Genomic DNA, 14,142 nt, shown 5'->3' on the forward strand with positions numbered 1-14,142 from the left:
CAGTATTGAATGCTATGTACCATTCGTTATTTAACCGCTGGCGTCATAACGTCATAAATAAACGCTTAAGTATTTGAAAAGTCAGCGATTTGTCAAAGGTTCCCAAGGTTGGTGGCGCATTGGTGTTTTATAAATGGTTATAATTTCTTACGCCGCCAATATCTTTGTGCGGCTGTGACCACTTATCATCACATCCATTTGCCCATTCACCTTCAACATATCGTCTGCATCGATAACAATATAACTTAATCATATTGTAAGTGTATGTGTGTTTAGATATTTGATACGTATAACGCTCAAACGACTTGCTTAAACTTGGATTCTAATCAGGTTTTTACTGATATCGATGACGTTATCGCATACGTACAGATTATTCAATATTTATTTCTAATTAACAAAAAACATAAATATTTAAATACTTGAGCAGATCATCTAACGAAGTTAATCCTACGAAACTCTTTAACATAAAACCACCCAAATCGTAGTTAAAATTTGATCAAAGAAGCCGCCATTTTTTCATACCACTTTATGCTTAAAGCAGCTCAGCTGTAAATACTCGGTATAATTTACAAATCGCCTTTCATCCTACTTTTAGGAGTAGTTTGCAACGTAAAAAAAAATCTTAACTATCTAAAAGTGTTGAAACTTGTTCAAAACTTTCGCTGACTCTTGTTTTTTATTTTGTATAAATATTTAAAACTACCCTCACTGAAGTTTCGGGTTAACGATGAATAAATTTCATGTATATGAGATTTTTCATTGCATTCTATAGATAGATAGATAGATAGATAGATAGATAGATAAGATAAGACATAAGAAAAAGGGTTAGGTCCTTGCAAAAATAAATGGGTGGTGAAGTAAGAATAGAGAGCCGGTATACCATATCGGTATACCACAGAGCCGGTAATTTTTGCTTGTTCCTCGTCTAAAACTTGGATCATGTTCAAAACTGTCAATACGATGCCGATCGGCTGACTTTTAGCTTATTTTGCTCAAGCTCCCTCGTAACAAGTGTTTGCCCAATAATATAGCACAACGCTTAACTACTATAAAAATTCACGCCGGTAAAACTTAAATTGAAAATTAAATAACCACGGCCCAAAATTCCTAAAAATATTGTATTATAAATACAACCTATTCCTTTTTATATATGTGTTTTTATAACCTATTCCTGCAGACCTTTCCAATGACCTCAAACGTGATACCTCTGCTGTGAGTTGGTGAGGAGTTAGTTATCCCACTGATTCCAGATCAAACTGCATCACTTAATCAGCTACCAAGTTATTGTAATGTAATTGAAGTTACAAGATAATAAATTTTGAATTGATGAAACCATTAGAAGTGGCTAACATACCTTATATAACTAAAAAGGAGTTATGATCTTCCATCAACTGAGCACATTTTCTATAAGCTTATCTAATAACACTCTCGAACAATTCACCTTACAAAAACTACATCAAAATCGGTCCATCTTTCATATATATACACCTTAAAATAATAACGCCCGTCTTTTTGCTTAAAAAATAAGCAACTAATTTTTAAATAAAAAAATGAGTACATTAAAATTAAATCCGTTTAAATTTAAAGAAATTATAAAGCTTTTAAAATAAACCGAACAAAACAAACGGTCTGAAAGTCGTAGATAACCGCTGAAAACTGAAAAACGATCCGTGCAAAGTTTGAAAAGTTCGACTTATCCCGGTTTTGCTTTGAAATCTTAATTACTTTGCAGTTATGTTTGGAGGAGTTAAACCGCCAGCGAGAGATAAACTGCATACCAGTAATATGGGATACAGATAGGAATGGAGGAATATGTCGGAATTTCGGAAAATTGATAACTCGCTTGCTTTTGGGGAGCACATTTATGGATTTAGTGATTTAGAATGATTGTGTTCAGTCATTATCGTACTAAAATGCCAACGTTTATCTTAACGCATGAAAGTTACGAGAAGAGAAATAAATATTTTCTATGATAAAGAGTCCTATTGCTGAACTAAGGCCTCCTCTCCTTTTGAGAAGATTTGGGGCTTATTCCACCACGCTGCTCCAATGCGGAATGGTGGATATGCGTGTGAATTTCCTTAACTGCTGAGCACGAGATGAATTACAATAAACATTGAGTCAGCCAAGATGTCCCAATGCTTAGGTCACATTAATCTTAAACGATGATTGCAAGATCAGAAACAGCACTAATGAATTATCATTTTGTATGTGTTTGCTTTATATGATTTTACGTTAATGTATTTTATTTTTGTATTTTATAGGTTAACAATTTATTGTAATTGGAAACTGGCTTATCTGCAGATTTCAATGATATTTGATACATGTATGATAATAATTAATGATGCTATCCTACATCCATATTATATAATAAAATCAATGAGCCTAAAGCCGGCTGAAAAGATTCATATTCATATAAACATTTTGTTTTTATTACTTTATATTTATATATCCAACACTAGCGTTATATATATTGCATGTAGGTCAAATTAAATAAATACATTTACAGCTTTACTTATAAACGCTATTTAGCAAATGTTTTGTTAAAAACTGACTGTCTTTCTCTCATCATTGATTTGACATTCAAAAGAAGAAGACAGCATTGTTTGACTAATCACACCTTAAAAAAATTATATAAAAACAAAAATACATTAATTATTATATATGTAAAAAATTAACATATTATTTACTATTTCTATTATTGTTTCAGAACAAGCGGGAGGATGTCGGAAAACGTGCTATCGTTCAAGGCCGATGCTTCTGATAACAAAGCTCGCTATTCTTGCGAAGCTAAAAACATCATGATAAGCAATACATTAAAAGCCGAGATAGATCTCACAGTTCTATGTAAGTACTATGAAGGGATTCATGTATCACCCATAACACCATTCTTTTTAGACCATTAATTTTCGGGCTTGACGATGTTGGCGTCCCTGACATCCAAGTCGTACTGTCTGAGCTGACGGTTCAGCAATTGATAAATGATATTGATGTTACGCTGTATTTCTACCTGGTCACTATCGTCTATATATATATTGGCACTGTAGGAAACATTAAACATTTCTTAAATCGTCGATACGCCATCCGTTTTGGGAATTAAAATGCTATGTCCCTTGTGCCTGTAGTTACAATGGCTCACTCACCCTTCAAACCGGAACAAAATATAACCGGAACAATAATAAGTATTGCTATTTGGGCTGTAGAATATGTGACGGGTGGTACCTAACAGATCGGCTTCTTTAAGCCCTACCACCAAATTCAAGCAGCATCACTACTTTTTATTAATATGCTAATAATGTTTAAGTTTGCGATACGATGATGAATTCTTTATTCACTGTCGAATTGACAATATCTTCTTTAGCTTTAAGCGACTTTAGGAAATCTGAAGATGTACTTGAGGTACTTCAATTTTGGCCACGGTAGCCATTCTCAAGGGAGACAAGGTAACTGCGTTGGAGATATTATATTGCACAAGATAAGGGTAAACGAGTCACTGGACTTGAACCAAATAGCTAACAACTAAACCAGCTAGGCACTAGAGTAACTACAAACATAACAAAAATTGTGTACTCACACGAAAACATTTTAAAAGCTATTGAAAACCCTCAGAAGGGTAACGAAATCATACCGTACACACGAATACACAGTGTTGCCCTTTCACAAATCCTTTCACAAAGTAACCTTGTCAAAAGGAGGGTAGTCAAAAATGTTTAGTGATTCAATATTTTGGTACAATAAATGCGTTATAGACTTTTAAATGGAAATATATCTTTTAGAACATAAATTATTGTACTAAATGATTACCTAATGAAGAGAGAAATTTTACCACCATAAATACATTGGAAAACAAAGCACATAAGATGATATATCACGTAAGTTGTAGCTGTCATTACTCTCGTTCACTTCATACCAAAACACATCAATATAAAGTACGAGTATTTATGCTTGGAAGTCGAATAATTTATGAGTTATTGGTCCCCAAACAGACTTTCACAGAGCCAAAGCAATTTTCAGAATACCGTAACAACATGATTTTGCTTTAGCAACTGTTGAATTATTTTTTCATAATTGCTCAATCCGTAACAACAGCTTAAAAATGGTGTCAGCGCACTTAGCTGAACGCAAAGCTATATCGTTGTCTGTAAATGTCCAAGTGCTGAGAAAATGCCGCCTCTTCTCATGAGACGGTTTCGGAGCTTATTCAGCCATATTAGTCCAATCCTGGTATATTGATACAACTATAACAGACTTTCATTCGAAACATAAATTCAAACATTGTTAAGAATCCAATAAAATGTTAGTTAATTTCAATAACAATGAATTTAAAAATAACAAGTTATCACGCTATCAAGTATTATGCACATGATTTACGAGGTTACAGAAATCTATAACTATATCGACAATAAATAGTATAAAACAAAGTCACTGAATTTCTCTGACCGTATCTCCGCTATTTTTTTCTACAGTTTTCATTACTAAAAAAAACGGTTTTCATTAATAAAAAAAGCATTAAACGAAAGAGATTTATATATAGTAAAAGCCCGTTAATGTCCCACTGCTGGGCTAAGGCCTCCTCTCCCTTTTGAGGAGAAGGTTTGGAGCATATATATATGTATATATAATTTGTATACATTTTGTACAAAATGACATAATTATATCGATGTAGACAAAGAAACTTATCGTATGCTTACATGGCTAATGATAACTATACCTCAGGCTTACCTCCTTAAAAAGACCTACAGAAAAGTGTTACTTTATGCATATATATTATAATATGCGCTATATGAGCGAATAAATCGTTGGGCGAACGCTTATATATCATATATTAAAAACGGGATCAAATCCTTATTTTACCCCTACGTCGTAACGGTCAGCTAGTATGATATAATTTCAATTATAAAAGAAAATAACGAAAAATTCTTACACCTTGTTCCAAACCGTATTTCTCTTTCTTATTGTTTATTAAAGAAACTCCCAGTCCCAAAGGTAAAGAGGAAAAATTCTTTCCGATCAACAAATACTTTTTCTGGACATTTTCTTTTTTGTAGGTCAAAAGAATCCACGGCCCTTAAGGGTTAGGTCGATTAGATATTGCCCCAAGTTGTAGTTATTTTTGCAAGATTGACCTCTTTAAGGAAAACGCTTTCGAACTGTCGTATATATTTAAAAAAAAAATTAGTTGTAACAGTAGCGGTAGGAATTAATTACAATAAGAATAAGTTTATTTAGGACAGTAGTTTGTGACTACAAATAAATATACGTATCAAATGAATGAAATATAATAAATTATAATAATTTTTGCTATTTATTCTTTTTAAAGACTATCATTGTTATTATAACTATTTATCGTTGTGACATACGAGTCCATTAAAAACCGAAAAAATCATAACACTCCCCAAAAACGCAATCGGTTAAAAGATCTCCAACTAAGACGCTAAATCGATATTACTCAACGGAATATTGATTGCATACAACTAAAATGGAACTGGAACACGCTTTCAATGTTTAGACAGCAAATCCTTTCAAATCGGTTATGCGATTCTAACTGGGGGTGCTTGGGACATAGACCAGTGTATTTAGAAATGCCAACGATGATTTACTATTTGATAAACTGCTTTTAATTTTAATAGCCCGTGTTTCATATGTCAACATTCGTATTTGGTATGATGGTAATAAAATATGAATAATCAAGACATTTCTACGATTCTACCGCCAAGCTAATACTTAGTATAGTTGGGTTGCGATATCGTGGCCCACTAACACTAAATGAGCAAGTGTAACTGCAGGCTCAAGTTTGATGTCATCTTAGTTCCCAATCTTGGTGACGCATTGGTGATATAAGGGGTTTTAATATTTACAGTGCCAATGTCTGTTTAGGCAAAACACTAGACAAAAAACCAGTATATCTTTAAAAAAGCTTCCTTTCTCAAATAAATAATTGTCTTCATAATCAATATTTGTTTAGGATATAATTGTCTAAATACCGTAACCAATTATTTGTATCTATTTTTCTAAAATAATATATTTCTTAATTAAGCTTCCTTTTTCAAATAAATAATTGTCTTATTTATCAATATTTGTTTAGGATATAATTGTCTAAATACCGTGACCAATTATTTCTATCTATTTTTCTAAAATAATATAATTCTGGACAATAATGACATATTTTTAGTTATTGGAGTGGAAATTCGATCATAATTATTATTGAAAATTTGGGAGTAACATACGAATTTGGATGTTTCGAACATTTGTTTTTCTGGTAGTATTTCTAATTTTTTTATTTATAATAATAAGTGTCATCAATAGCTACCAAACAAAATTAAACTATTGATCCATTTGATTCAATTAAATATTAATACCATTTCTTTTCATATCCTGTTCTGTGGTCATAAAAAAATCGCCTATTTTTCAAAACTAAACTTCGCAAATATATGACCGATTCCGCGTAAAGGAGCACTTTACCAAACTTTTCCGAAGTGACAATGGCTTCAAGTCTCGCAAAGTAACAACTTCAAGATATAACTCTAGCATGAAATTTATTGTTGAGAAATTGTGAAGGATTTTTAAAGTCAGGTGTTAGAGATAGCTTTTGGGTAAACTGTTTGTCGTTGTAAGATATCTTATAACTTAGAATTATCTTTTAAACATTAGCTATCATGTGAGATACTGGAATACCTTAAGGCCCATCAAGAAGCCGTTGATCCTTTTGACTTGATACTATTGGAAAAATTCCCCTCCTGTAATATACATAAAATTGCCATTAGATTACTATCAAACTTTATTCGCCTAGGGATGTAACGTTATTTGCAATATCGGCTATATTTCTGACAAACATGTACTTTGTACAGATTAGCTTTTGATAAGTTTTATAATAAGCTTCAAATATAAAAACTTAAATTATTGTTGTTAGTACCAAATCTTCAAAGTTATATAAATAGGTAATATATATACAAATGACCCACCTGGTAAATTGTCAATACAGCCTATAAACATTGGCACCGTTAGAAATAATAACCACCTCCAATTCACCACCAACCTTGAAAACTAAGATACTACATGAAGATTATATATTAAAATTTACACTTTTATTAACACCAATAAAAGTTTCAGTAGTCTAATTAATCGTGATAATTAAACGGAATTCAAGTAATTTTAGTGTTCTTTGATTCTACACGTATTTTATTGGTAAAATATCTGACCTTGGATTGCTTCAACCACTGATGCAAAACTGATGGAATGTATAAAATAAATTTTTACTACCGTATAAAAGAATTTATCGGGCTAACTTTTCAATATGTCTTCTGAAATGGGACTCAGAATAGCAACTTTTCAAACCAGCCAATAGCACTCTTGGAACTTTTAATTTCAAGCTCTCATTCACGTCTCATTTTCTAATGGTATTTTTTAAGAACTTCACCGAGATTACGTTTATTCTCTTTTGATTTTAACGTTTCGACAATTGCTTTTTGTTCTATTTAAATTTTTAAACGGCCCGCAAATTGCTCAGTTGGTCTGTTTCGTGAATAATTGGTGCTACTGGGAGGACATTGAGACGGTGAATTTTATATAATGGTTTCCTTTATCTTAAATGAGAAATTCCTATCATGGGATATATTTGGGCAGAAATTTAAGCGTTAATTAAAGCTTTTGTTGATATCAATAATACATTATTAATTAATAAAACCAACAAATACTAAAATCTACTGTTTTCTTCATCTATGTAACCGTACCGTAACAGCCTGTGAATGTCCCACTGCTGGGCTAAAGGCCTCCTCTCCTCTTTTTGAGGAGAAGGTTTGGAGCTTATTCCACCACGCTGCTCCAATGCGGGTTGGTAGAATTCACATGTGGCAGAACTTCAGTGAAATTAGACACATGCAGGTTTCCTCACGATGTTTTCCTTCACCGTAAAGCACGAGCTGAATTATAATCACAAATTAAGCACATGAAAATTCAGTGGTGCTTGCCCGGGTTTGAACCCACGATCATCGGTTAAGATTCACGCGTTCTAACCACAGGGCCATATCGGCTTTTTCATTTATGTAACGTTTTGAGTATTATATTTATTAATGTTTTATAAACATAAAATTTATATTTATGGTTTGTAATAAATTACTATTTATTAAAGTTAATCTATCTATATAATATAATATTACTATTTATTAAAATAAATCTAAAAAAAAATAAAGAATAAAATTGATATCTGTTTAATGTTTTATTAAATATAAGTTTAATTTTAGGTTTATACAGACATTTTTATAAAATACAAAATTAAAATAAAAAGAACAATATACACATTACAGAATTGTATAGTACTGTGGCATTGTACCCAAGACGCTGACACTATTACCTCTCTGCACCGCTAGACTCAACTTTTGGGCTAAATAAGCTAATTTTAATTTGTAATTAAAAATATCAAATTTTAATTATTCTTATAATAATGATTTATGAGAGTTCCTTACTTATATTCACAATTACTGCTATGTTCAATTAGAGCATTAAATCAAAGAATCAAATAGGCTTTTATAAGTGTTATGAAGCGTTAAATTTTATTATCTATACCAATATATAAATGTGAAGTGTTAATTTGAATGCATTAACAGATTTGCTAAAATAAAATTTTGTGTAAGATAAGCCGTAGATAAATATTTTGATACAACATTACAATATAATTCAGTTTAACGCAAATTTTAAGCAAGAGTTGCTGTTCATATAGTCAAAACAATATCTTCAAGGAACAAACATGCCTATTATAATCAGTTCTCTTTGTTTGTTAATTTTTTTTTTATATATATATAAGAAATGTCTGTAGTAAGTCTGTAACAATATAGAGAAACGTTTGTATAAAACCAATTCATTCTTTTATCACATTTGTCAACAGTTGCACCGTCCCACGTCACAATATCTGGACCATCAGAAGCGCGTGTCGGCGATCCTGTACCTTTGAGCTGCAGTACAGCACCATCGAATCCAGCAGCTGACATCAAGTGGTTGGTGCTGGGAAAACATCACAGGGAAGCAAGCAATCGAACCGTGATATCCCCTGAAGGTAACTGATCTGTCCTAATTTTCATAACTTGAGTTTCATTACTGAAAAGACCGTTATGATCAACTGCGTAACGAAGACCTCCTCCTTAAAGAAAATATTTGGAGCATATTCCACCATGCTGAGAAACCATTGCGAGTAGGTTATAATACACGTGGTAGTAATTCATCCGCTAACTATTTTCATCACGAAATGAAATATAAATGCAAAGTGATTACTTGAAAACTCATCGGCGATAATCTGGATTTGAACTCGCGATCTTTGATTATGATCCACACTGCTTATCTACTCAAACATTATTGTAGGCTTTATAGGCTTGGTGTTTTATCACCAAATTTAAATGTGTATATTTATATTGCTATATTTTGTAAGTAGTGTATTTAAGTGAAAGTTTTATATGATTTATTTTCCCTTTACAGGTGGTTGGATCACCACATCCAACATAACGGTAGTTGTGGAACCTAATCGACGTTCGATAGTCGTGGTATGTCACGGTATTAATGGTCAGCTAACGGAGAATGTTGTAGCCACGCATACCATCAACGTGTTATGTAAGTATTGCTTATGCATAATAAGTTATTTTAATTTCTATATAATTATTAATATATAGTTATATGAAAAATAAAAGAAACAGCCTGTTAATCAAATAAAAATATATTTATTCAAATAGACTTATGAATAATTAAACGCTACCACCGGTTCGGAATGTGTATCCCGAGAAGAACGAGAAATTGTTACTCTTTTTTTTAAACATAATTGTATTAAATACATAAACTTAATTTGGCACTACACAAGATCTAGCAATCATTCAATCCATTGATTTTTGTCAGAAAAATATTCAGAAAGAGAGTAATAGGTTTTACTAATAAGTTTATTTTTAATAACCAATTAAAGCCTTCTTAGTGGCAACCCAATGGTCCACTGCTGGGCATAAGTTTCCTCTCCTCCGGTTTGGAAGTTATTCCAACACGCTGCGATATTATCCTTTACAACTGAGCATAAAATGAATTATAAACACAAGCACTTGAATAACTCAACAGTACTCACCCAGTTTTGAAGAGTCACGTGGTCACCATTTTGCCGGCACAATTATTATGGCCGAGTAGATGTGGCTTATAGTACAAACTTTATTCAAATCTTCATCAATAAATAAAAATATATAATAATAAATAAAGCAATACTTGGTATTGTTGTGTTCCGGTTTGAAGGGTGAGTGAGCCAGTGTAATTACAGGCACAAGGGACATAAAATCTTAGTTTCCATGGTTGGTGGCGCATTGGATATGTAAGCGATGGTTAACATTTCTTACAATGCCAATGTCTAAGGGCGTTGGTGACCACTTACCATCATGTGGTCCATATGCTCGTCCGCCTTCCTATTCTATAAAAAAAAATCAACCGTTTCCATCTATTCATCTATCACATATATTTTACCGGTTTTCGCCCGTGGCCTTGCCCGCAAGTTAGATAAGGGTGGGGAGCTGTTCATGTCGGGAAAGGTTATAAAAATGCTTCATTCCAAACTTCATGAAAATCGGCTCAGTATTCTAGCCGTGAAAACGTAACAGATAGACAAAGATGTCTGTTGATTTTTAATTTAACCGACCGAATACGACCTTTTGTATTAAAGCTGGTAGAAATAACAGTAGCATTGAGCTCCCGTATTTGCATTTTAATTTTTATACTATAAAGTATTTAAAAATTAAATATTTATTTAAAGTATTTAATATATATATAAAGACTATAGTTTAAGTTATGTAAGCTGAATCCAAGTTGGAACTTTATGTACTGTTCGAATGGTACACTGTGCTAATACACGCATTAACTTTCTAAGCACGGACTTCTTTCAGCTAATGCGAATTTGGCCGGCAGTCATCTTACGCTAGATGTTTTTATTAAATAAAATTGTGCTGCTAAGATTTCTAGTTGTCCAAGCGGTGTCAGATCTCTGTGGAATATTATTTAGTGATTGCTTTTTAAATTTATAAAATATTTTAAAATAACTACGTTTTTATATATTTACTATTGGTGGTTAGTTTCCTTGGGGTAGATAACAAAGTAAACATCCCACTGCTGGACTAACACCTCTTGTTCTTTTTGAAAATCAGTTTTAGTGATAATACCACCACGCTTCTCCAATGCAGGGTGGCGGATGCCCCTTGGGCAGATTTTTATTTGAAACATGAATATTTCCTCCTTATTGTTCCTCTATTGCGTCTACCATTACAAAGTAATTTAATTTGACATTGCTGGTTCAAACATGGGCAACTGAATTTTCATGTACTTAAATTATGATTACAATTATTGTCCTACATATCTCGAATTGGAGTAGCGATCGCTAAAAGCTCCAAAACTTCCCATAACAAGCGATCCAGCAGGGTTTATAAGTTCCACAAAGTCCAATCGTAAATAACACAGCAAAATATATTCGCATTTAGCTCGTGTGAAGCGAATTCTTGCAAACACGTTACCCTCCGTTATTTTTCAAAGCTGTTCCGCTTGTTCTATTCTCTTTACCTACAATATTTACATTTCTCTATTCGCCCTTCGTGGTGAATATTTAGTTAATTTTTTAAACATTCACGAGAATTGGAGATGACCAACTCAAAAAAGTCACTTACTTGATTGAACACCCGAATTGAATACTAGAAAGTCTATTTCGTAGTGTCAATCAAAGCTCTTTTTGAGCTCTTTATATATACGAGTATATAGAAATGAATGCTGCTAGATCTCTTTGAGATTAATGGACTCTTTGAGATTAATGAAAAAAAGCCGAGATGGCCTAGTGATAAGAACGCGTGAATCTTAACCGATAATCGTGGGTTCGAACCCGGGCAAGCACCACTGAATATTCATGTGCTTAATTTGTGTTTATAATTCATCTCGTGCTTGACGGTGAAGGAAAACATCGTGAGGAAACCTGCATGTGTCTAATTTCATTGAAATTCTGCCACATGTGTATTCTACTAACCCGCATTGGAGCAGCGTGGTGGAATAAACTCCAAACTTTCTCCTCAAAATGGAGAGGAGGCCTTAGCCCAGCAGTGGGACATTAACAGGTTGTTACTGTACTGGACATTGACACCGTTTCACCAATCACTATCAAAGTTGGTATACATTTTTTTTTCATGAACATGACAGTCTTAGACATACATATTTAAATATATGTATATGTAACGAAGTATTTTATGTACCTATTATATTTTGAAGCTCAATTTTCCATAACTGATATTTATTTATTATAAACAATAACTATTCGTAATATACTTATTATATATGTATATACGAAAAGACAAAAGGCTTTGACCTAAGTTACAGATTATTGGGGGAGCTTTACGCCAATCGTTATCCAATAGGTTTGGGTTAAATAAATGAGATTATGAGTTACTTGGGACAATACAAATGTGTAACACAAAACGCTCTAATATATGAAGTAAAGCCTATTCCAATCGAAGAAGGAATAAACATATACAAATCTTTCATTTACGTATGCTATGCGCTTTGCTTTGCATATATATCTTGATTTATAATACAACACTTTTTCATTTTTATTCATTCATTAAAATATCCGTATTTTCACTTGATATTTTAATTTAAGTTCCACAAAAAATTTCAATTCAAAACGCCATATTTTCACCAAGATATCGACTAAAGATATCATTTTAATTCAATGACAATGTTTATTTTAATAATCTTTCTTAAATTGGTTAAAGCAATAGGTATACTTACTGAGATCTCAAAACTTATGCATCTGACATTTCGATTTATATCAGCAGAGAATATACGTTCACAAAAATAATTCAGAATCATATCACGCAAAAGCACAAAATCTGAAAGCACATATTAGCAAGCATTTATCTCAAAATCCTATCTTAATAATGTAAGCCAAACGAAATAAACGCCGTCAACCCATTTTCCGACCTAGTGCTATAAGCTTATAAGAAAAAATCCAGTTTATACCGCACGATACTAAAATTACACTCATATAATCCTTAAATTCAAACTTAAAAGCTCTTGACTTGAAATATCGTGTCGTATAAACGTACTATACTCCATCTTTCTCTATCGTATAGCGCTGTCTCTTTCTATTTCTAGATAGGATCTCGGAAGTGAATTTAACCGACTTTATATAAGAGGAATGTGGTTTAATATAGTTGCAAGAGAGGAAAATTGTTCTATATAAGGCGGCATAATTTGTTTAGTGTGAAATTAAGATGCAGTAAATAGTCTGGCTTTGTTCGTGTGGGTTTTATACAGGATGGTAAGTTAGGATCTGAGTATATTTTGAAACTTAACATATGAGATAAATAAACGCTTTGGAGTTGATTCTTGTTTCGTAATTTAACTGAGTATTTAAGTTTGTATTCTGAGTATTTCAGATTTAAGAGGCTGATATACGCTGTACTTATTAAATATTAAAGTACATAGCATTGACCTATTCGTAGTGCCATTTTTTTTTCAGCATACTAAGCATCAGAATCTAAAATCGTAATACAACAGACCGATATGCGTTTAGATAAAAGCCAAATCAGTCATTGACTAACCAACGCTAAAAACTGGTGTTGAGACAAATAAATATATTTCATCGGTTATAGTTAAAAAAAAAACAAGCATTGAACTAGTTAAATCCAGATAACGTAAAACTAAGTAAACAATCTATCTTTTATCTATCTTTAACTTAAAAAACCAAGCATAGAACTAGATTCATTGGTGGTAGGGCTTTGTGCAAGCTCGTCTGGGTAGGTACCCACTCATCAGACATTCTACCGCAAAACAGCAATACTTGATATTGTTGTGTTCCGGTTTGAAGGATGAGTGAGCCAGTGTAATTACAGGCACAAGGGACATAAAATCTTAGTTCCCAAGGTTGTTGGCGCATTGGCTATGCAAGCGATCGTTGACATTTCTTACAATGCCAATGTCTAAAGGCGTTTGGTGACCATCAGGTGGCCCATATGCTCGTCCGCCTTCCTATTCTATAAAAAATAAAGATAAATCCGAATAACGTAAAACTAAGTCAAAAATCTATATTCTATCTATCTTTAACTTAAACAGATAGAAAAACATAAGATAGAACGCATAAATTAAATTTTCTCA

General features: G+C 32.6%; 1 protein-coding gene across 3 annotated transcripts in view; it reads left to right on the top strand.

Annotated features, from left to right (window-relative positions):
* The window catches only part of LOC126778423 (nephrin), a 236,331-nt gene that overhangs the window by 185,121 nt on the left and 37,068 nt on the right, over positions 1–14,142 (top strand). For all 3 annotated transcript variants that reach the window (XM_050501931.1, XM_050501929.1, XM_050501930.1), the window contains exons 9-11: positions 2,711–2,847; positions 8,882–9,049; positions 9,466–9,597. In XM_050501931.1, coding sequence (XP_050357888.1) covers positions 2,711–2,847; positions 8,882–9,049; positions 9,466–9,597 — 437 coding nt within the window. The remainder of the gene's footprint in view (positions 1–2,710; positions 2,848–8,881; positions 9,050–9,465; positions 9,598–14,142) is intronic.

Source organism: Nymphalis io, chromosome 26 (assembly GCF_905147045.1).
Source record: "Nymphalis io chromosome 26, ilAglIoxx1.1, whole genome shotgun sequence".
In the NCBI taxonomy this organism is placed as follows: Eukaryota; Metazoa; Arthropoda; class Insecta; order Lepidoptera; family Nymphalidae; genus Nymphalis; species Nymphalis io.